The sequence below is a fragment of the Aptenodytes patagonicus genome, chromosome 4 (genome assembly GCF_965638725.1).
Source record: "Aptenodytes patagonicus chromosome 4, bAptPat1.pri.cur, whole genome shotgun sequence".
Lineage (NCBI taxonomy): Eukaryota > Metazoa > Chordata > Aves > Sphenisciformes > Spheniscidae > Aptenodytes > Aptenodytes patagonicus.
The window spans coordinates 43,837,428-43,862,303 of record NC_134952.1 but is presented as its reverse complement, the minus strand read 5'-3'; the positions used below and the strand labels follow the sequence as shown (position 1 = coordinate 43,862,303).

The 24,876-nt window shown below is 36.8% G+C and overlaps 1 protein-coding gene across 11 annotated transcripts in view; it reads right to left on the bottom strand.

Moving 5' to 3' along the window:
• NEK1 (NIMA related kinase 1) overlaps positions 1-24,876 on the bottom strand; it is a 49,879-nt gene that overhangs the window by 1,544 nt on the left and 23,459 nt on the right. For 6 of the 11 annotated variants that reach the window (XM_076336533.1, XM_076336531.1, XM_076336540.1 and 3 more), the window contains 17 exons: positions 22,271-22,373; positions 19,110-19,193; positions 18,462-18,545; positions 15,353-15,430; positions 14,209-14,304; positions 13,501-13,674; positions 11,605-11,670; positions 11,286-11,520; positions 10,043-10,195; positions 9,184-9,378; positions 8,477-8,600; positions 8,178-8,260; positions 7,198-7,415; positions 4,383-4,537; positions 3,281-3,492; positions 1,193-1,326; positions 790-922 (listed from right to left, as the gene is read on the bottom strand). In XM_076336533.1, coding sequence (XP_076192648.1) covers positions 790-922; positions 1,193-1,326; positions 3,281-3,492; positions 4,383-4,537; positions 7,198-7,415; positions 8,178-8,260; positions 8,477-8,600; positions 9,184-9,378; positions 10,043-10,195; positions 11,286-11,520; positions 11,605-11,670; positions 13,501-13,674; positions 14,209-14,304; positions 15,353-15,430; positions 18,462-18,545; positions 19,110-19,193; positions 22,271-22,373 — 2,327 coding nt within the window. The remainder of the gene's footprint in view (positions 1-789; positions 923-1,192; positions 1,327-3,280; positions 3,493-4,382; positions 4,538-7,197; positions 7,416-8,177; positions 8,261-8,476; positions 8,601-9,183; positions 9,379-10,042; positions 10,196-11,285; positions 11,521-11,604; positions 11,671-13,500; positions 13,675-14,208; positions 14,305-15,352; positions 15,431-18,461; positions 18,546-19,109; positions 19,194-22,270; positions 22,374-24,876) is intronic. The other 5 variants (XM_076336539.1, XM_076336541.1, XM_076336542.1 and 2 more) reach the window with 2 other exon arrangements.

Genomic DNA, 24,876 nt, shown 5'->3' with positions numbered 1-24,876 from the left:
TATATAATGCTTCTGATTTCTATAAAAATAATTGAGATTTTAGATTTTTTTGGTTTTTCTCTCTCCAGTAAATATTTTCATCATTAGAAATCTAAAATTACATAACTGCAGTTAAATTTTTGACATGAGAGGGAAAAAAACCCAAAACAACCAAAACCACTTCTCATTGATAGTGGTCTGTGTGGTATTTCATAGAGTGACTCAAAGATCTAGGAACTATCCGTCTGCCTAGTAACCTGTGCTAAGCTAGGCAGGGCTCCCAAGCAAGATAAATTCTCTTCATGTATTACTGAGCCACCTGAAAACTAAGATGGATGGTACCCTCCACTTCAAGTTCTTCTGAAAAAATGACAATTCTAGGATAAAGAGCCACATTAAATTTTCCTTTCAGAAAAGCGGTGATACTGCAACCCGTTAAAAGTAGAGTTTTGGTAAGAACAATATTATTTTAGCTAAGAATTCATTAATTCTTAAGATAAAATTGTTTTTAATTCTGAAAGTTTTATTCTAGACTTCCATCTTCCCAATCTGCATAACTGTTTTACAGCATTTAAATAATTACACTGCACCTTTCATAAGACAGCAATTGTTACAGTTGACTGTATATGTACATATTGTTAAATCAGAGTGGTCAGCAGGCTTAATACCCTTCGTGAAAAATATTTTTATCAATTTAGCCAATCAATATAACACAGCACAGATACGTTTTAAAAGTATATTAGAACCTATTGTATATGACCAAGAAAGAACGTAAGACAAGCCATAATTGCCAGCATAGAGTGAGATTACCTTCTTGGTAGGCTCCGTCTGCCATTACTAGGTGAAGTATTTTGGCATACAGGTGTTTGTGTTCATTTCCAAGAATAGTCTGAACTATGGTTGAACAAATATCAATATTTTCGTCTTCATCTTCATGTATAGCCTGGGAGAAAGGACAATCCATGTTGCCAAAATTAGAATGGGTATAGAATTAGATAGTTCAAATCTATTAAATGGTTAAACCCAAAGTTTTCCTCTTTAATCCATTGGCATGGCATTTTCTCTGTTAATATTTTAGTGTGTTGAAACAGAATAAAAGACTAAAGAAATGAGCATTGATTCTAGTCACACAATGCAATTAGTTACTGGCACAGTAAACAGCCCTAGCTACTTGTTTCTTAAAGTATTTTCCACTTGAGGTTATTCCACAAACCTTTATTTTCTCATAAACTTCAATGAATTTCTCAAAGCCTATTTCCCGCTCCAGGTTGTATCTCAACTCTTCCAAATGGCTGAAGATACTGTCACATTCTTCACATTCACTGGCTATCTCTCCATCACTATTATCTATAAAGAAAGAAAACAACAGTAAAACCCCCTCCGTTTTCCTACATTCTTAATGTTGTTTCTATGTCCCTAAACTTGATATCCACGCAGACCGCCAAGTGTAATGAAAGCAGGTAAGCTCAGGAGCACTAGACGATGTTGGCAGATGTTCTGGACAACCTGCAAGGAAATAGGAAGAGTCCCTTTCTTGACAGCAAAGAAATTCTGAATGCCAAATGGGAAGCATCTAGCTATCTCCTCTAAAACCCCACTCTGATAGTTAGCCGTAAGGGTATTCATACTGAAGGAAAACAAGGTATGGCCTTAAAGCAGACTTTTATTTAGCAAAGCAATGTTAGTAGGTCAAGTTCCATATAACCATTCCACGTATTTCTGAGGTGGAACTGATGACGGGTTCAGTGCCTGTCCCATGCTAGGGAAAGGAGCTCCTTAATGAAGCAGCTGTCTTCCAGCAGAAAATAAGGATGTGTATATTAAGAATCAGGTATTTAATTTCTGCACTGAGATGCATCTTGTTCCATGGAGCAAGTCTAAAAAAACCAGTACTAATTTAGCTATAAAGTTCCTCATTCTTTTATGAGTGCAGCTCCTTTGTGTAGCAGATACACTATGCCAATTGGTGCAATAAGATATGCGAGAGAAATCAGGATGATTTTGCTTATAGGCTACAGAAACCTTACAACTTCTTAGATTTCAGAGCTTATATTGTAAAATCTTTAAAGAAAAATACATAGTATTACCTGGTAGGTCACAGACTTCGTGAGTTAGTATTAAAACTCTACTACTTTCAATTCCTATATATGATTAGTGTAAGGTATAATCCTGACCAAATCACATCCCTGATTCAAGAAATTATTGTTGAAATAAAAAGAAGAGTTGTATATGGGTTAAAAACCCACTAGATGACTTCTAATCCTGTATTTAGCATCTGGATCTTGAACAGATTTGGTTTCAAGTTCTGCCTGTTCCCCTGAGTTTTGAAGGCCTTCCTCCCACACCCAACAATGAAACCTGCAATTCTTAAGAACCATCATGAACCTAGAAGGTGGGACACTGACACCAAATACCATAACGCTTGCAACAACAACAGAATCACAGAAACAGATAGTATTGTATATTATCAGTGTATAACAGCAGCACTGTCCAAAAAATGAAAGAAGTTCATTTTACATTAAAATACTTATTGGAATGTATTATATAGATAGTATCTTACAGGTATATTAAAACAGATTTTCAATTTGTTTAAAATTGTCTTCAATAAACCAAAGCTACACAAAAGCTACGTTTTAGATTAGTTACTGATTTTCTACATCTTTTTATACCTATATTTCTAAATGCACTTTATTTTACAGCAGTAGTAAAGTACTTATATTTCAACCAGAATTTAAAAACCAGAACTGAAACTTCAGGACGCACCATTGTGTGTAGCTAATGCAAAATGCTAAAAGCAGTAATAAATTTTTCTGTCTCACTTTTAGTTTGACTGCATTAACAGCTATTTTGGGCTAAGGACAAGGTTAATAATTTCACGTTCCTTTCGACTGCTTGTTAAATTACTTAATTGTAATGTAAGCCGGATCCCAGATACTCCAGTCATGTCAATTGCTATTTCTTCTTCACTCTTACATTGCGGTCATGAATTATTCAAAACATATGATGTGCACAGAGCCTTTGATCTTCCTTGAAGACTAGTTTTAGACAACTAAAGAAAAAGTGACTTATAATCACTACCTAACAAATAGCCAACATTTAATTTGCAACACTGAATGTTGCTTAGATGTTGACCTTAACATTCAGAAGGTGTAAGTATTATCTGATTTTTTTAAACTTCTGTATAAAAACTATTAATTAGAGCTTTATTTCATTATAAGTATTCAATGCAAAAACATTATTCTGTGTTTGAACTGTTAACATCAATAAATAACTTCTAAAACAGGTATAGCAGAAATTATACCTGACTGCCATTCTTCATTAAGTGCACTTTCACTGCTGGGGTTATTTTCATCTCCTTCCTCCAGCTCTGTACCATTTGTTACACATTCGATGACATTAGCCTTTAAAGTAGACTCCTCCTCTTCACTGAATTCCTCACTAGGCTGCTCCCTAAGCAATTGTTCCATTGAGGCCCGGAGTTCCTGCAAATCTGTATCTGCCTCCCCAAACACACTAAAAGAAAGTGATACAAGGTTTATATAATTAATACTTTACAAGACAAACCCTGTAGGAAGAGCTCATTTCTTTTGTTAAGCCAACAAACTGGAAAGCCAGTGTAGCTGGAGAGGGGGAGGGGAAAGAGAGACAAATATTTGTGTCCTCGGTCCAACATGATTACAGCACGGATACCATTATATCATGCAAGACACAGGGAATAAAGATTTGCTAAACAGATACCAGACCGTTTTGTAAAAAGATGATGATAGGTCCTCAATTCAACTTTATTAGTAAGGGAATTTCAAAATCTTTGTATTTGTGCACTATTATAGAACCCTGGCAAGTATAACATTCCCAATCCAGATAAAAATGTGTCTGGAGCAAAAAGAGATCTAGATCTCATCAGAATAGATACACCAGATGATTTTATCCCTGCAGACTACCCAAGCTGCAAGGAATAGTCAAGAGCCAGGGCCAAATTTTGAAGCCCCTGAAAGAATTTGGGGGATTTGAAGGACATCCCAACACAACAGTAGAGAAGATAGATGGGCGAGATTCCCAGAACATACGAAGAAAGGAAATATTCAAGAAATCTTTGTTTCTAGAAGAGCGGTAGCCATCAACTTTGATCTGCTTCAGCGGAATGCAAGGTGCAGAAGCCAGACAGAATAGCATCTTGGATGGAATTTAGAAAGGAAATTCAGACAGCTATTGTAAGCAGTACATCCCATTAGCTTCTCAATTCGCTGGAACGAGACTCGGAGTAAATGCTATTCAATACAGGATTTTAAAAATTTGGGTAAAAACCCCATGCTGGTATACTGTGTATAATTGTTAGCGTCTAACCAAAAATATTCTTGATCTAACATGCCTGTTGAAATACTTGATACAGTTGATACACTCACATATCCTCAGAATCAGAGGGTCCTTCTTTGGCTTGCTCATCTTCTGTATCATCTATTTCAAGATTATGTTGATGCTGCACATCTGCTACACTGGGAACATCGACTAAAGTTCTGTACAGTTTGTAAAGATCCGGGAGCGAACATGTTCTCAACATCTGCAAAGGTAATAAAAAGCCTGTTTGGTAACAATACTAGAGACAATCTGAGGTTACAAAATACGTTAAAGTGAGATTTTTTTTTTTTTTTTTTTTTTTGGTCCTTTTGCATTTGAAGGTCCGTTTCAAAGGTCCAGCACAGATACTCTAATTGTTGAAGATTTGACATCTTGAATTTTGCCTCTTAGCTAAAAGGAAAGCATTCCTTCTGCCTTTACGGGTTACAGTGATTGAAAAGCTTTAAGAACATCAACTGACATACAGGATCCTGGTTTTGTGCAGATTTGTTCGTTACCTTGACGGCTATCTAAAGAAAAGGAACATTGCAGTAGATAAATAATATATATATATATGCAATTGTTTACAATGTATGTCAATCACTTACAGCTTAGAACCATTTTAAGTAGGTGACGAATAGTTTTTAAAATGACATTTTATTACATCTCTAGGTTGGTCACTGAAAACAGTAACTTTTGTTTACGGTGTATTTCAAGACAGTTCCATAGTATTAGAAAGAAGTTCGTTACAAGAAGTATTAGAAAGAAGTTCAAATTACAACAGTAATTTGTTGCAATGGAAATAAAGCAATACAGAAACAAAGTAACTGTTTGCTCAGTGATCTACCAGATCTCTCTTTTAAGAAGTCCAAGAACCCTCAAAAATTATTAAATATTCACCATAGTATGAATAAAAACAACACCTAATCTGCACTAAGAAGTTTTACCAATAAGCCTCAACTTCCTTCAGCATAGCTCCGAATACATGCATGGTCAGTGTTTGCTCCCAATGAAACCCCCTAAATTTTAATGAAAAAATAGTTCCTCAGTTAGTACCAGCTAGCTGGCATATAGTACCAGCACAGTGTATTCATAGACATGGTCAAATACCAAATCTCTGTCAGCACATGGCCAAGACCATTATTGCCATCAAAGGAGTAACCACCCTTTTTGACCACTAACTACCAAAGTGATGGAACAATTAGAAGACTGACTTTTCCCCATTGTTTGAAAGTATCCAGGTATTTTGAAAAATGCTTCTTTTCCTATTAGCCTACTTCTGGTAGCGTACAGACCTGCCTACAGATAGGACACTAATTCTGTCTGCCCTGCTCCCTGCTAAAGGTTTCCTTAGTTTCTGGGTAAGAGCTGCAGCAGAGGCATATTTGGGAAATTCCAGTCAGTTACATTTGCAGATACTGCAAAGAAGTACTGAGCGTCCTCTTGTTGCAGCCAAATGAGGAAAGGGAATTTGTTGCTCTCTTTCATCAGGTCTACTGCAGCAGTAACAACACATCTGTTGCTTTTCTCCAAGCTCTCTGGTATTATATAGAGCTCATCTGGTACTACATTAACAATTCTGTGACAAACACTTATGGCTAAAACACATGCCAAATATGCAGTAACAAGTGACATACTGAAGCAGTTCATATCGATACACTGAAGAACTTCATTATAAAGCATATCCACTGCTTTCTAAATCTGATAAGGGTACAAAGAATGTTCATCTTCCCCTACTCACAAGTTAGCTTTTCTATAATCCCTGTCCAACTGCCAGATAAACAGCTTCATGAACTAGGGAAGTTAATGATAGACTAACTCTTGAGGAATCAAAATTAGAGTAATAAATACATTTATGTGAATATATTGATCTGTGAAAACAGATGCAAGCTTGTCAAGAAGTCTTACTGTCCCACAGATGCAAACAGCACTATCCCTGGTATTATGCTTCCTAGCAATGCATCAACCAATAGATATTATTCAATATTCAATTAATCATCAACAGTGCACCTTCTTTCATGCACTCACAAAAAAAGGCTGGGAGTCAAAAGAAGAAACATTCTTCCTCATCTGGCATTCCACCACCTAGGAAATCCTTTACTACACATTGACTGAATGCAATGCAGGTGTGCGAGTTTCCAGAGAACCCTTGCCACCATCGTTTCTCCAAAAAGCAGCTGTTCTTTTATGCACTTTCCACTTTAGAACCCAGGCAAGTATCGCATGTAATTTAAGAAGTCTGTTTCACCTACTAGTTCCATAACTATTTTAAAAATGTTTTAAATTCATATCAAAACCACATTCCACCATCCTATGCTCATTTCACAGACTGTGAGCTGCCACTCAACTCTATGTAGCTGGTCAGGAAACGCCTTCAAAAAAGCAGTTAGTTCCATTCACTCTTCTTCAGTCTTCCTGCTTCACAGCCAAAACCTGTGCTAGTTGGTTAAATCCTACAGGAAAAAACCCACCCAATCACTTGGCTGCCAGAAATGACAAGATACCTTTGCTGATCTGTTCAGTGTTTACGTTTATGATGGCAAGGTAGTGGTAAGTCTGAAAAACTGCACAAAAGGGTGAAAGCAGATAGGGGAAGTTAGGAATTTCCTCGTGAACTCCCTCCATTATGTCTCACAGAAGTGGTGGCATTCCTCCACAAACACCTGGACACAGAATGCTGAATGGTGAAACCAGAGACTCTCACTGCTGCGCGAGTCCTGCTGATCCAACGAACACAGTGCAGTCATACTGCAGGGCAGCCATGGCTAGACAAATACAAACACCTGCTGAAACAGTTATGCCATCTGTTCTGGCCTCATTCAGCCTCAATAAGAAAATAGTATTACTATAGAAAAGTATTCCTTTTTAGTTTTTTAAACTTGCCTTTGGGTCGTTTGCATCAAAAAGCCCTGTAGAAAGTCCAATCAACAATGAACTTTTGCCTTTATTTTTTGCTGGTGATATGGAACGTGAACGAGGTACAAAAGGCTCTTCCTGTGAAGACTGAGCTGACAGAACTGGTGAGGCTGTTGGTACAGCTGGGGGCTGTATTACCCTCTGGAATAAGGGTTCAGGTTGCAGACAGTCACTGGAACAAGTTTCTGATGCAGTAAAAGAAAGTCCATTACAAATCTAAATAGATAAAAAACCCCAAACTCTTGAGGAAAAAGTAACTGAAGTGAATAAAACTAACTCATTTCTGTTGTACAATTAAAGAGGAAAATAGATAGCACTGTAAAAGTATTAAAATCTCTTTGCATTATTTTAGTAAATACATTATAATGTGAAATTCTCCCATTTTAACTTTTTGAGAATATACAGCCCTCAGCTATAGCCTATTCTGTTCTCATGCCTTCTAGTTTCTCGTTATCCAGTCCATGCCTGAAATTACGGTGTCGTCCATTTTCATCTGTTGCTTCTTGCCTTATACTAGATTTCTCTGAAGCTATCTGAACATAATTCGCCCAAACACTGGAAAACCACCCCCCCAGTTTGCTTAAGCCACCCATAAATAGATGCAATAGTATCATCAATGATACTTGACACTATTGCCAATGTATTTTCTGTTCTACTGTAAAATATGCAGACCTTCTAAAGTTACTTCAAAGACCTCCAAGAGCAAGCAATTCTATGATATACATAGTGTAGCTTTGTTGTTGCATGTTTTCTTCCAAAGTGGCAAAAATAACACCCACAATTTGTCTTCCCAATCCATCAGAAATTTGCTTTTTAGAAGTATGAACTAAAAAAGAAAATGAAAACAGAAAACTTGCTGTTTTGGGGTTTGTGAAGAAGTGAGAAGGGATGGCTCAAGTACTGCAAACTGCCAGCTACAATAAACAAAACAAGAGACTTCAACTGACCTTCTGGAGCTTCCTTTTGTGGTTGCACCTTGTCAAGCGCTACTTTCTCAGCAAGTGCCTCATTTCTTCTGTCATGTTGTGCCCTATTACAAAATACCACATCCAGGGGAAACACCATGTAAAAATAGTCATTATTCCACTGAAAAAAATCCTCTGCCAAGTACAGTAAAACTGACACGGCAGACAAGCAATGAAGCTTTAGCTAAACTTAACATTTTAACTGATGTATCTAAATCCTACTCAGTTAAAGCTAGTAGTTTGAACTGGAGAGAGAGGGATCAGAAGAAGAGAGTACTTACTTATCCTCTTTCTCTTTTACCCACACTTCATGAACAGTGATGGGAAATTCCTTGCTCTCCTTACTCTGGTGCTTTTTACCTTCTTCTGTTTCTTCCAACATCTCTGCTTCCAAATCATCAGGCTCTGAAATGAATAAAGTCATATACCTCATTAAAAATGAATCCCAAACAAACAAAAAGACAGGACAGACTATACATCTTAAGATTACACTTAAATCCTTCAGCTTTAATAATTTTCTGCATTTTGCAGAAACAACTGAAGTTTTGTAACTCCAGAGCTAAAAGTGTGTTTCTGATACGAGAGAAGTATCTTAAAGCTCCAACAAACCATGTCTTCTAAAAACCTCAGTAACATTCCCCCAGACACCAGCAGGGTGCTGGTACTATATAGGGGAAAAGATTCCAGCACAACTGATGGGGAGAAACAAACAAAAAACCCAACAACAACAAAATTGAAGCACTTTAGGATTCCACTTGTATTCTAGAGAGTTTTCTATAAGCACACAAAAAAGGTTTCTGGAAATTTACAAAATTCTTTAGTGAATCAAATTACAACACAGGCCTGGAAAGCACTTGGTCCTACCTAAAATGTGTTAATGAAAAACTGCACATTACTTATGGGAAGATATAAAAGTATACAGGATCATTACTTCCCTCACTGAATTGGAAAACAGATTGTAATTAGAATTACTAATGAAATGACTTACCATCCAGCATAATAGGTTTGCTCTGCACCTGGGTAGGTCCAGCTCTTTGAGATTCTTCTGGTATAGTCACGTCAGACTCTGTGATACCAACTGGTACTGAAGACTGAGCTCCGACCGTAGGAAAAGCTTTCTCTTCCTTCTCCTCCTTTACAATTAAGGACTGATGATCTTCTTGAAGAAGTTCTGCAGTACCTACTACAAAATTATTCTATTATTTAAACAGTGCTTTGACACAGCTGGATAATAAACTACAATGTGACTACAAGGTAAGTTGAGAATTTTTGTTTCTTTAAAGGAAAACAGAATAGAAAAGTTTGCATGCTTTTATTGCAACTATTGTGAAGAGGAAAGCTAGAAATATTAGAATTTGAATTTTACTTGCTACATTATCATTAGTACCAGTTTATACTTGGAATAAACGTAAGTCCTTTTGTCCTTGGAAAGGACAAAAAGCAGGAGTTGACCAGAAAAAAAAAATCCACTCATATGGTAAGTCATATGCTAAAAGAAGGTTAAGACCTGTGTAATACAATATTCAGTTGATGACACCCTTTTAAAAAACAGAGTTGTTTCTATCAGTAAGCAAAGTCCAAGACTCTTCAACAAAATGAAGATCGTTCCCTTTCAGCACATCCTTCTTAATTTCTTACCACTTCACTGAGTTTGAAGTATTTTGGTGCCTTCCAATATCAGCTTGTGCTGACATTTAGAACATTTAGAACTGAGGCAACACCCAGAAGTGGAAAGCAAGAGTGAGGATAGAATATGCTTCTGTGACTTCAAAATTGTCCTCAGTAGACAAACTGGCAATCTGGCACTTCTTACACTTGCAGTGCAGATAATTACCAGCTGCGCTTACCATTTATTACATCTAGTTCCTCGAGTAGGTCAGTTTGCAGCTGCAACTCTGCTTCTCCTAGGATCTTCAGGACTGAATCAGTAGGGCTTTTGCCCCAGACTTTCCTGTGGGGTTCGCCAATATCTGATCTAATTACTTCCCCCAGAGTTTGTCCTGTCGGGACACAAATACAGAAACTTGTAGAAATTAGAAACTTTTATTCACTTTCTATATAATGGACAAACAAACAACCTCCACAAAACTAAAAACTACAAAGCCAGACTCATGCCACCTCACTCAAAGTCAGACAGCCTAAAGACTGTCCTCAGAAGTCTAGAGTTCTTCTTCTGCCAATTCCGTTTAATAACAGGAGTTACTCAATGCCAGTTAACATCTGCAACTTAATAGCAGCAGGAGATCTTTTCAGCAATTCAGGCACTCCAAAAGAAAACAATATGAGAAATGTTTAAAACTGGCATGAGATAGTCTTAACTTTACCTGAAATGGGAAACTAGAAAGTCTCTTGTGTGCTATCCTTTGACATTTGTTCTGTTATTTCTCCCCCCAAGGAAAACAGGATATAAAGCAACAAAGAATAATAGAGCAAAAGAAGTTTCTTGATCTTCTAATATCCTAGCCATACTATGCTATGAAGTAAGTCTGTCACATTCTCAATGATTATTTGTTTTTTCAGTGTGAAACAGACCCCTTAATAAGACACACTGAAACGAGGAAAAAGGTCCTCCACCCAAAAGACCAGAGAAGGCAGATAGACAATTTGAAGAGACAGGCTTGATTTAAAAAAAGAAAAAATCTAAGATTGATGAAGGGCGCAATAAAAGTAGCTGATACAAATTGAGAAAATCCTCAGTTTTCATTGTTCTACTGACAACATAAAATGATTTTGAAGTTAAATAAGAAACTTCCATATATTTCAAGTGCTTTTTATTCTTTCTGTTAAATTAGTGCCTATTTAAAAAGACATTTACAAAGCAAGCTCAAAGAAAGTAACCATGCATTTCATCAGGTAACTATTTGTTGAAATTAGGAAATTATTTGTTTAATCTCCCGCAGGCCAATTAATTACTCAGCCTGTGCCTTATTCCTTATCCAAGGGAATACATAACCACCTGTTTTCTAGAAGCAGATGACACACAACTGATAACAAGACAATAATAATAAAGAGTACTTGCTTTATAAAAACAGACGCTACACATGGTAAACTGATTTACTAATATGGTGACAAAAAAAAAAAAGTACTTACGGTCTGTTCCGGAGAGAGAATCTTCCATTGATAACTGAGCTAGAGGAACTACCAACTCAGATGCCCCAGATTCCCATTTTTTGCGATCTCCTAGAAGTGGATGGTCACCTTCTTGTTGTTCCTTACCATCTTCAGACCCAGCTAATTCAGAGATATTTTTACACTCCTTTTTTCCTTTCTCATCTTCTTGAGCTTTAAGATTTTGATTTAATCTTCTCAGTATTTCTCGTTTATTCTGAAATAGGGGCCAACATATTTCACTTAAAATAGTACCTTTCTTAAAAGAAAGTTAAATCAAACTGAATACAATTTTACATACTTGCGTTGCAAAATCTGGCTTTTTTATTTCCTCCTCAGCTTCCTGGATAACAGTTGCATTTTCATCCTTTAAGTCCAAGAAGCATGAAATACAATGTAGAAGAATATGTCAGAAAAAAATAATCTTGAGAATATTAATAGACGTAATAGTGAAAAGTCACCTCTAAAACCTTTTCATTGACAACTGCAGATACTGAGACAGAATGTATGATACTTCTGTTTTTATGGGGCTTCCCAAAGACAGAATTTCAAGGGCAGCTTCAGTCTTTGAACCATTCACTATCTGAAAGTGGTGAGCAAATGAATCGGACTCGTTTAAGCAGACAAGTGAAAAGTTCAGAGTGTAGAGATAAAGCTAGCTATGATGTCTACAGCAAAATGCCACCAAATTCCAATGCTAGAAATGAGTAAATCTAGAAGAGAACAAAAAAAGTGGCAAGGACAGAGTCAAGGAGCACCTGTAAAGAAAAGCAGAAAGGAGAAGAAACAACTTTAGTGATTACAGTATGTATAATGTCAAGTCGGTAAAGAATAAGAAAACAGTAGTTCCTTGCTATCTGAAAACATATCAGAAAGCCTGCCCAGAGTAAGTCAATTGAGACTAGGCAAATGCACAATTACACTAAACTAAGGCAAATATTCCATTATGTGGTGCATTTTTCGGGGAAACATTCCGCATTGTTCTTAACCTGCCTCAATTATGGGAGCAATGAAATTTCGTTTCAAAATGAAATTTCAACTATTGGATAAGACCTACCAGGCTTCCAAAAGCAATCAATATGAACTTCATTTAGAAAGCATATTTACTCTTCAAAATTGTAAAATAGTAAATATGTAAAATAATCAAACTAAAAATTTAAGGCAAAAATGTAGAACTTATAATCTTTGTGTACAAGCCTTGTCTTCTCCAGTTGTTCTGTGTGCTAATTTTTAGTCAGTTATAGTCACCATCTTGCATTACTGTAAGACAAACTATCCACGTAGAAGAAATGTGCTAATGATTTAAGTATTTGTCAAAACATGATTTGGTTATTTTTCCAGTTATCAACTGACATTGTTCAGTGTATTACATTTTATATACACTATTTAGCACTAAGTTTCCCTATATTCCCATAGTCATAGCCTTCAGGGTTGTATACAGTATATAATCCTACACTACACTGAAATCTAGAAATAGCTTAGGTAAAAACCCAAAAGTTAGCATTCAAATTAACACAGACTGTGTTAAAAACTCAAATTGTACAATCATTCACTTGCATGCTCAGTTTCACAATTGTTACTTAAACCAAATGGTGGTAGTCGAGGTAAATGTGTAAGCATTTACAATGCTTACACATATCAAGACCCAAGATCACAGAAAACAGAAATTAGGAAGTCTCTAATACTGTTTTAGACACCAAGAAAAAGCAACACTATCAGATTCAAGTCTCTTAAACTTTATATTCTGTTATAATCAGCACATACTTTCAAACTCACTGAAAACAAGAATTAATATAAAATAGTCCTATCGTTCAAAATTTATTTTCTCACTTCCACCAGGTTACAAATTCCTTAACTCCCCTGTTCAAGAAGCTGATGGAAATGCTGGTTAGTTGGTATCTTCTTCCACTAATCATGACTGCCTTGATCAAAATTCGAATTGCAACCTAGGGTTCATCATAAGTAAGCCATTTTATTCAAAACTGATTGAATTTGAGTTTCAGTGTACAGATGTATTTCAACAGCTTCCAAGTTTTGGTTTCTTTTTACATTTTTTTTCTTCTTCTTTCCCTAATTAAAAGCAACAACTATCCTTAACGATTTTTTTCTACCTAATCTACACATTCTTATAAAAATTATTTTTCAAATCAGTATTCCCCCCCCCCATTAATTTTACCCTCTTAGCAAAAGTACCTACCACACCCACTTCCTTCAAAGCAGAAGTCATGGAGATGACTGGTGTACTGGGCTTCACTGGAAGCTGTGGCTTAGGAAGAGCTGCTCCAAGCTCTTGTAGTCCATGCACAGGACTGTATTCTGTAGCTCCCACATGAAAAGGCACATTAGGGTTCTTTACCCCTTTCGCTATCAGCTGTATAGATTCAATTAAAACAATTTAAAATCAACAAATTAACTTCAAGACTTCACACATTAAACACAGTATTATCAAATAGGCTCATGTAAACCTTAGAAAAGGACAATAAAGCCACACATTTTCATACAAAAGACAACTGCCAACTGCACATGTGAACTATTTCCAGTTTATCAGCTTCACAACTTCCTGTTTTTTGTAGCAATATATTACTAGTTGGACTTGTCACTCCACAGCTCACAGAAGCAAAAGAAGATTAAGTACACTTTGGTAAGTTACAGATCATTAATAAAATACTTAAGGTGATCCTAATGATTCTTAGATTTGATGTTCTTAAATTCTTGAACCAAATTCTTCATACAAGTATACCTAAGATTAGGCTTCTAATGAGGGAATTCTGACTGACAGATGCTCTCCTCAGTTTCAGAAGACAAACTAATTATCTAAGCTTGAAAAATCACAGTATAGGATTTTAGTTATACAAAGATACGGCACTACATACTTAGACTGCGTGTAACAGATTTATTTTCTTACATGTTCTTCCCAGGCTCTTTTCTCTCTCTCATATGCTTCCTTTCTCTTTCGCTCTAACTGTTCTTTCAGAACTGCAGCTCGAGCATTTGCTTGGGCCTATAGTAAACAAACAAGCAAAAAACGACCAACTTAAAATCATAAAAAGCATTAGTACCCCATTCCATGGAACATTTTAAAAAGAAACATTTGTGGATTACTTCATCTTCCTTTCTCTCACTTATTACTGTATAGACTGCGAAGGGAGGACTCCACTGCCAAAATCACTACCCAAGTACAATAACCGATCTTCTATGTTGAAAATAACGCCAACTCCTCAAAATTTAATTACAGTTCTTGATTTACATGGTTATATTTTTAGTGTACATAGTAATCTTAAACGGAGTAATGTAAAATTAGAATCTCTACTTAAAATTAGTTTTGAAACCAAATGCATTAATCACAATGTTAAATGTTCAGTTTAAACTTTACAAACTTACTCAACATAAACACAAAAAGCTTCAGTTGCTGTTTCACCTCTAGTTTTAACGTTAGACATAAGGTTAGCCTGTTTTTATATTGCTCTTTGCAGATGATGGGGGGGAAAAAAAATCATAGAGAAATACATGCTATGTATCGTATGGTAGAGATAGTTATTGCTATAAGAACCCCAGATGGAATGAAGTTCCAATCAAACATTGGATTTCTGTGAAATACATTTGCTTTAAATGTACTTCATCACAGGGGTATATAGCTCACCTTCCAATCCACGTGTAGCCCGTGTCAACACATGTAAAGAGCTTTGCCTTCCTTTATTCTTTTAACTAAAATAAAGTTGTTGTTATTTAAAGTGCATCTTCCTTTCCCTTTCAGTATCAAAATGCTATTTTAGTTATACCAAATTGCCTTTAGGACTAAAGGTAACCTAGAGAAAAATCTCAAAGGCAGGGATGGGAAAAATCCTTGACTTGCTATGCTATGTCACAACCTATTTTAAAATTACTGAGATAAAACAGTTCAACAGAATTGTTACCTCAACACAGTTAAAATAAAAACCTCTTGTAGTGGATGTATGAACAAACTGTTGATAGCAAAATGAAATCTCATTCATGAGATATGAAACAAATTTGAAAACAGTAAGTTCCATCGCCTCCCTCCCCACAATTACCTTCTGTGCTTCTATCTTTTTGCGTTTCAGTTCTGCTTCCTCGCTTGATTCTTGTCCATCAGAACTGGCAGCTTCATTCTGCAAAGTAAGTGTCCTCAAAGAATTATCATTAATTCATGTATTTAAAAGCTGAGTGATGTAAGTGACTACTCGGGTCATTTAGACTGGCTGTATGACTAACACGAGTCATAATTTCACTAGGTAACTCCTCACTCAAATGTAATGTCTACTTGGACAGAACTTCATCTTTGAGATTTGTGGGGGGTTTTTTGTATATTTCTTTGGTTTTGTGGGGCTTTTCTGGTTTTAAAAGATACGAAGCTTTTACAAGCCAGGAAGAAAGTAACATGCCTACTGTTGCAAGGTAAGTGACCTAACGATGCTGAGCTCTCACCTGCCACCCCTCATCACTGTTGCATGCTCTGCAGGTAAGGTATACAAGAAAGGTTTGAAGCTCTGGAATTCCAGTTTCTTCCACTGTATGTGCTCCAAGGAAGGTAGAATGGGTGAGGGGGGAAATGGTAACAAGTAAGAATATATGAGGTCTACCTCTGAAATCTCTGGTTTCAATCTCTCTAACTTCTTTCCACAGCCTCTGCATATTCTTATTTACAGAACAGACTGACAGAGTTACACAAAGTTCTGACAGGAGCCTTTTATTGTTCATGACCAACTTGTGCAGACCTTTTATTTAAAATAAACTATTTAGAAGGCCTATTTAGTAGGCTTCTTGCAGTATAAGAAAAAGAGTTTTATTAGAAATAATTTGGCAAAACACAAGCAAGAATTTTAGGTAAATTTTTAAGTGAAAATAAAAAAAAGGTCATGCCCACCTTGGCTTCTGTCAGCTAACAGAAAAGAAGACGACGACTGGAAAGAACACTGAAGATAGAAAAACTTCAGAAAAATAATTTGGCACTTTTCATAGGCAAAGGAATGAATACATATATTAATCTATTGTATATAAAATAGGATACTATGCAGTATAGGATACTATGCAGTAGCAATAGATATAAAAATCGTTAATCAACATAAGGAAATAAACATATCTATGACAAGATTTGGTCTGAGATGGTGTTCCCCTAGATAAAGTTTGCATCTGCAGGTCATCAAAAAAATGTTTTAAACTTGGTCTCTGAATTCTGAAAATTGGTTTAGGCCTACTTCCTGGAAAGGTATTAATCTATTCTCTGATCCTTTGTAGGTGGCATACCTTCTGGGACATACAACACTACCCCAGGTAAGGTACAGACACTGGGAAAGGAAGTTAGGTTCCTGATATGCCCAATAACCCATACAGAGAATTAATGTCATGGTCACAGTAACAGTACTTTTGTTTGACTACGAGCACAAGCAGCCTTGGCCTCCAGAGAAAAGGTTTCTGGAGAGTACCTTTACTTCTGCAGTTGACCATACTGCAGGTAGAGTGTGGGTGCTCCTAATTTTGAAAGAAAGCGTTGCAGCTGCTCAGTGAAAAAACTGGAAGAAACAGTGCAGTACAGCAATGGCTCTATACTGGTAACATTTTAGCACTGTCATCAGTATTCTAAGGGTACTCATGAGCCACAGTAAGATTTCATAGGGCTGTGTATGGAGATGACTAGTCCCACTGCAGCAGTTTTGAAGCTTGTCCAAAACAGCAGAGGAGACAGAGTTATAAGTGAAACTAACACCAAATGCAATTAAGACAGCATGTGCTTAAGGTGCATCAGCTTAGCATTTTATGTGAGTCAGCAGTAGTGATGAACTTCACTGACCAGCCTCTACAGTAACTTCATAGACGCACAAGACCTTGATTTTCCTCTTGCTCCTCAAGAAAAACTTAGGGGAGCGGCCCATGTTGGTCCCATGCCAGACTTAGCCACTAGCACATCTTCTAAAGTTTGCATAGTCTCCTCAGGTAGAAATGTATGCAACTTTTGCTCTGGATCATTCATTTTAGATTTAAAGGGGCATGGGTTCCTCTTCAATGCACTAAAGTTTTGCACCACAATCAAGGGACTGAATTTGGCTCTCTTGCATCTCACCAGTGAGATGCAGTCAATGTTAAAGACAATAAAGAAAACAATTCAAAAGAAGTCACTAACACAGGAAAAAATTAGAAAATTTTAGCATTAATCCCCCCCCCGCCCCCAGCCCTACAGCAATGTGGAACTCTGTTCAGCTGGGTTGGTGGTCCAAAGAAACTAAGTGGTACTGGGCATGGTCTTGCCTTAAATGTCCACACACTATACATAAGATGCAGGAAAGCACTTAATACAGGCGCTTAAAGTGGGGGGGGTGGGGGGGGGTGGGAAGTGGCAGGAACATTTCTCTAGTTTTAAATCAAAGTACAATGTGAATAAATAGGCAGGTAATCACTTGAGGAAACCCAAACACTCTATTAAGACAATGGACAGGACGGGGAAGAACAGACAGGAGTACAAGATCACACAGTAGGTTAATGAAAAGATGGAAACAAACTCCAGACCGTATTTACTACATGGATTGCCTCTCAAATTAAACTCTTTTTTTAACAAGTAAATGGATTGCTTCCAAGGGTGCCTTGGATTATTCATTTAACACCTTAAGAAGTGTTTGTTCTGAGTCTACTTTATGAACATATTATTTTGGTTTTGTTGTATTATGAATGTATTTTGGAAAAGCGATGTTTGAGAAAAAGTGTATTGATTAAATTGAGCTCATGCTAGGAATTTCTAACTTTAATACACACCTACAGAATGTATGAAAAGAATCGCTTCACACGCATTCTGTGTGAGCATTGTCAAAAAGTGAATTCTGGAGAAGTTCCTACAACTAAAAGCAAATAAATATAAACGTGCTAGTGCTTGATGAGAAATTTACGTGTCAAATTCAGATGTAACTTTATGTTGTTTTGTTTTTAGAACATTGTTAGTTTACAGGCACTGAAGATGCACCCCCAGCACTGAAATAAACAGGGTTTGCCTATTCTAGGAGATGGAAGTACACTAACTGTGGAACAGAATTAAATGTCAAAAATATATGCCTATATATAAAACTGCCTATGAGAAAAGTCTTCCCACAGGGATAAAAGAATACATCCCACAGCCAACTTCCATAAGTATTTAAGATTATTTTTCAAACCAACCTTTTCTCCACGAAGTTTTGCTCTAATCTGTTGACGTTCATTAAAGTTTTGTAGCCGGATCTGTCTTAATCTTGCCAAATATTCCTAAGGCAAAGAAAGGAAATAAGTTTCAGTTATACTGAAACTGTCTCCAGTATGTTTAACTTAAAATACGTAAGATTCCACAAAAAAATAAGATGGGTGGGAAAAAAAACAAAAAACCCCACACTATTACTATCACCATAGTAGCATTTACTAATCTCCAGAAAAAGTCTCATCTAATGAAAATAAAGAAAACTGGAACGTATGTTTCTCAGTATTAAGTTATCATTACATTTTATATCATTGAAGGCTAGGAATGGTTATATTTATCACAACAGGATTAAGATATACAGTCATATCTATATGTACACACATTCAAGAACCTCTCCGAGACAGACTGATGTAGACAGCTATTATTTTGATTATTTAAAAAAAAACCCAAACACCAAAACCAACAACAAACACACCCAAACTCTAGAACTTTATACAGTAAATTATTTCCTATGAATTTATAAAGTCCTTTTATTTTGTTACACAGATGAACCATGCAGGGAAACTAGGCACAGTCAAGGTCAAAATAGTGCTATTTGTGTGATGAGCAAAGTGGCAAACATGCGGCAAGCATACCTCTTCCTCCTTGTTTCTGGATTTCCTTCCTCTTGCAGAAATGGGCCTGCCTCCATAGATATCTGCCACGTTTTGCAGTGTACCCTGTTTGCCATTTAATGGTATCAAATTTAAGGTGGCTGGGGCGGTAAAATTATCTGCTTTATCCAATAACTGTTCACTTATAAGAAACCAAATCCATCAGTGACCTGCAGTTGTTCTGAAGGTAACCAATAACCCCTTTTCACTTACACGAAACATATAACAGTAGTAACTAAAAATCCTGAGTAGCCAAAGAGAGAGACTAGAGCTTTAAGAATATAGTTGCCTTCTCCCTGCAATTCTGATCTTCTCCTGCTATGTTACAAAGCCTAAATTCTGATGGCCGTGAGTTTTTCTACATCTGGATTATATACAAATTGTGGCACAGAGTTGGCATTTCTGCCATTGTGGAGCCAAGCCTAAAATAAAAGTGGAATCCTTGTATGTCCTTAAATTAAGCTTCTTCCACAATGATGACTTCTTTTAAAACATACTACAAGTAGCAAACTCAAAAACCTAATAAAATACTTAAATACACACATTACATCTAACAAGCTGTGTTAAATGCCCAGCACGTGCATTCACAGTGTATAGTCTTGGTTAGTATGATGTACTCAGTGTCCTAACTGTCACCAAAAGGATTTCAACCTTTAAGGAAGTCCAATACAAAACAGTACAAGAATCATTTAACCCCAGGTTTCCTGTTTGGATTAAAATTCAAAATATTTATATTATTTTGTTCATGATACACCATAAGCCTCTGCTGAACAGGTTAAAAATATCTTGATTTGTTAACATACAACAAAGACTGTAAGCATACATGTGATAGTTACATGGACCTTCTTCCTTATAAAATACCAGGGCTTGGTATTTTATTTCTCAAGCTTGAGTGTAGAGAACCATCGGTAAGTAAATACTCCAGTTAAGTTATTGATAGGGAGGACTGAATCCAAATATTCTGGCTAAATACTCTCTCAGATTGAGCAAAAAATCAGTAACTCAAGGAAACAGCATACTTCTGCACTTCTGTGGTTTAGTGACCGGGGGATCAGAGAACACATTAAAGGAACTGTCCTGTGGATAAGTAGCAGCATACATTCATGAGGACTCCATGAGTTCTGGTTTCAGCTTGAGCATTAAGTCATACAAAATGGAAAGGAATACTTTCCATATTCACCTTTTCAGAAAATATTTGGTTTTATTTTTAACTTTTTAATGCATGTTCCTGAGCTTTACAAAAGCTAACTGGCACTATTCAAGTCATCTCATTGTTCTCTATTCTAGCATTCAAGTTAGTTTAGGTATTTTCATCAAACTGATGGAGATTTATATCACTGCTCTTAAACAAGAAAGAAACTGGAAGCAAGATTTTTGAGAACTGATTTTCCTTCTGTAGATTGTTAACTTTTACTCATCTGCCTACATTAAAACTTTCAAAGACCAGGACTCAAAGTTTTGCAATTCCACACAGCTACAGTGAAGTAGCAAATTAGGTCAGCAGCTGTCTTGAAGAAGAGATGACAAAGTATCGTCAACTCAACTATTGAGTCAAACTTTAGACTGTCACTTGAAAATTAAAATTGACAGCAACTGTATTTAACAGAAGCTGGGTAAATTAGTGCGAGTCATTTAACTTACAAGTCTTTATACGACAAAGGACTGCATATTAGCTGATGATTCCTACTGATTTCTCCTCTCAGATCATCATGCTCTGGACAATAGTCCCATCCCTATATGAGAACTACTGCCAGCTAGTCAAATTATTTTCCTGCACAAATAGAAGGAAGCTGCTGAGAACTTCTGCTATCAATGGCAAATGATAGTACATGAATTTGAAACCCTGGCTTCGAGTTTTAAGTCTTAAACATCTGGAAGTTACTTCTACAGCTGTTCAGTAACCTCCCTGTTTTATTACGGCAGCCAGTTAAGAATAAAACATTTGGGCTCAGTTGAATACATTAGAGAAACCTGAGAGACATTAACCTGAATACTTGGGTATCTTGCATTAATTGATCTCATACATTAATGCCAAAGTCAAGAACAAAATGGAAGCAGGTACTACTAAGGACTTGTCTAAGAAGAGGCAGTCTTAACAAGAATTGTTCATTTTTTCAAAACTATTTACTGGTCTTGGAGGTTTTAAAAAACAGAACCATAGTTTTAAAGTGGAAGACTCATGCTTCAAAACATATATACTAATCTAAGAACACTTCACCATCAAAGCAGTGAATCAAAGTATCTAAGAATTGCTTATTCTAAGTAACATAATCCCTGAAACAAAGACCTGGCTGTAAATCATGATCTGATATTCAGATATAACTCAGGAGATGCTTCTATAAATCTGCAGTTGGTCTCATCTCACTGCAATGCCAGCACGGTCAGTTTAATTTCAGCAGCTGACAGTGATATTGTGACTTGGTTGTGTATGAATAGTGTGGAGAAGCACTCAAAAACCAAAACTGTTCATATTATGAAAACACATAGTTCAACCACACAAAGTCCTAGTGCAAATGAGTAATTTCCAAGATATATTTACTACAAAACAAACTTCCTAAAGGGATACTGAATTTAGAACTGCAAGGATAAAGAACAAAGAACATTTTGTGACACTGTCCACTAGTTAATCTCTAAATTAGAGTAAAGGTTTCAGAAACATCAACCTTGACAAAGACGGATGTCTTTATAATACCTTCTCAATAAGCAGAATGTGTTTTTGTAAAACACACTACTGTATCTGATCATTAGCTGTATCAGTTTAATCAAACTTCATTTTAGGTTCAAACTAGTGAATAATACATAAAGTTTAATTTTAACCAAAACTTTAAAACTATGAACAGAAAAAAATGTAAATGAATGTTCTAATATTCACAATATCAAGTTAGACACGTGCAAAAAAAGATATTTTCCTTTGTTAATAAGTTCACAGTCATGAGAAATGTATTGCACCATTCTGTTACATTATAATAAAATCAATAACAAAATGCAAAAAACCTACCTCCCATTCCCTCTCTTTTTTTTTTTTTCCTCTTTTAATACTTAAGGAAAATATTTAGCCAGCATTTCATGGTTATGATGCTACTTCAAAGATTTATAAAGCATGCTGAAACGGTAATATACATAGGGAAGACCAGATTCCATACCATGTGTCCCTCAGCTCGAGCTTTGTTTTCCATGGCTTCTCTCTTTCGTTGCCAAAATTCTTCAACTTGCTTTGCTCTATCTGCAGCTATCCATCCTTTTTGCCTGAGTAATTGCAATACATAGCAAGATGAAAGTCTTTGAAATATGACACTCAACCCCCCCCGATGCGTTTATTCTAACTAGGACACACACACACAAAAAAGTAACTTTCTATGAGTAAGGCATCTTCAAAAAGTGCCTTTCATCAGCCAAAATACAAGTCAGACCTCCACAAAATAGAGGAAAATAGGCTCAACTAAGTTGAAAAAAACCCCAAAAAACCCCACCACGTTGTCCTTCCAGATCCTGGTCATCAAAACAAAAATGAATGTCAAAACATAATCTTAGCGCGATTATTTCTGAAAATATCTCAGCTTGTTTCGTTATTGTTATCGCCTGAAAAAGAAGACTCCTTCAAGGTTTTCCTACAGAGATGAGCAAGAACTCATCACATGAGCCAGTCAGTAAGGTCAATACTGCAGCAGACTTTTAAGAGTGACCTACATTTGGAGCAAGAGCTTCTACCACTTCGATAATTAGTATGGTGCTAGCGTTCTAGGAGTGTTCTGGCAACTCCTTTTGAGGGATCTTGGGGGATTTTTGTTTGTTTTTAAAGGCACTGTGAAGGAATTTTCCTACCTTAGAATTAGCCAGAACAAGATGTTTTTTCACATGTTCCACCCCAGATCAGGGACCTACTTGGGTAGCCAAGGCAGCTATGTTCAGGTTCCCTCTCGTCTCAATTAGGACAAGAGGAAATGGCCTCAAGTTGCACCAGGGGAGGTTTAGATTAGACGTGAGGAAAAATGTCTTTACTGAAAGAGTGGTTAAACATTGGAACAGGCTGCCCAGGGAAGTGGTTGAGTCCCCATCCCTGGAGGTATTTAAAAGACATGTAGATGAGGCGCTTAGGGACATGGTTTAGTGGGCATGGTGGTGTTGGGTTGACGGTTGGACTCGATGATCTTAGAGGTCTTTTCCAACCTGAATGATTCTATGATTCTATTCTATACCGTAACTGAGCATCTGGCAAGTCTCCTAGTACATCCATACGATCGTTTTGTAGAGGAACCAATTTCTGACGAATTGGTTAGAAGTGGAGTGAGAGAAAGCTTTCTATTAAAAAAAATACTGAGAAATGCTGTAAGATATTCTAACAAATGGTAGAATGATGAGGCAATCCCCTTTTCCAAGGTTCCCCATGCCTCGTTTGACTGAGGACTACTGGACATCAAGCAACAGGCAGGAAGAAATTGGAATAATCTGCTAGCAATAACCCATCAGGCTGAGACAGTTACAGAAAGAATCATTTTGCAATACAGGAGCTATTGCTAGTAATTCATAAATTAGCACACTACTTAAACATGCTTGCATTTTGTTTTTTCTCTACCTTCACTGCCCCCCTCCCCCCCCGCCCAGCCAACAAGGAAATGAAATACTTCCATATGCTACAATTCATTAAGAAGACAGAGAAAACTACTTTGATACAATAAAACAAACGCTGTAGCTACTCTGAAAAAGCAAGACGATCCATGTAGGTGTTACTGGTAAAGAAACAAATATTTGATAATCTTTGTATACACGTATTTGACTCAGTACAAGGTTTTCACTGTAACTGTTCATTACATACGAACTCAATTGGTGGATAGTGAAATCTGTCCAAATCCGTGTCATATAGTTGAAGTTTAGCTTACAGTGTTGGAGGGGAGGTGCTTCCCGAGCAAAAAAACCCAAACCTATTTTTCTCAAACCAAATTCACAGGAAAAACTTATTTCAACTAAATTTTATGAAAATGGTTTTCCCTACTCTAAAACTGAGTGACTCATTTTGCTAAAAAGTTTCAACTAGATTTCTTCTGGGCTGCATTTCTGTCCAAGAGACAATTTTTAAAGATTGTTGATGATGAATATACTTAGCTTTACATTAGTTGTGGTAGTGTAAGTAAGATTGCAACTTGAGGATTTCTCAACTTTAATATACGCTTGTGCTGGTTTTGACTGGGGTCAAAATTTCATTTGTGCTGGAAACAGTGTTGATAACACAGGGATGTTATTGCTATTGCTGAGCAGTGCTTACACTGAGTCAAGGCCTCTTTTGCTTCTCACCCCACCCCACCAGCGAGTAGGCTGGCGGTGCACAAGAAGTTGGGAGGGGGCACAGCTAGGACAGCTGACCCCAACTGACCAAAGGGATATTCCATACCATGTGACGTCATGCTCAGCATATAAAGCTGGGGGAAGAAGAAGGAAGGGGGGGACGACTGGAGTGATGGCGTTTGTCTTCCTAAGTAACCGTTACGCATGATGGAGCCCTGCTTTCCTGGAGATGGCTGAACACCTGCCTGCTGATGGGAAGTAGTGAATGAATGCCTTGTTTTGCTTTGCTTGCGTGCGCAGCTTTTGCTTTACCTATTAAACTGTCTTTATCTCAACCCACAAGTTTTCTCACTTTTACCCTTCTGATTCTCTCCCCCATCCTGCTGCGGGGGGGAGTGAGCGAGCGGCTGTGTGGTGCTTAGTTGCTGGCTGGGGTTAAACCACGACAATGCTCTAAATTATCTATCTT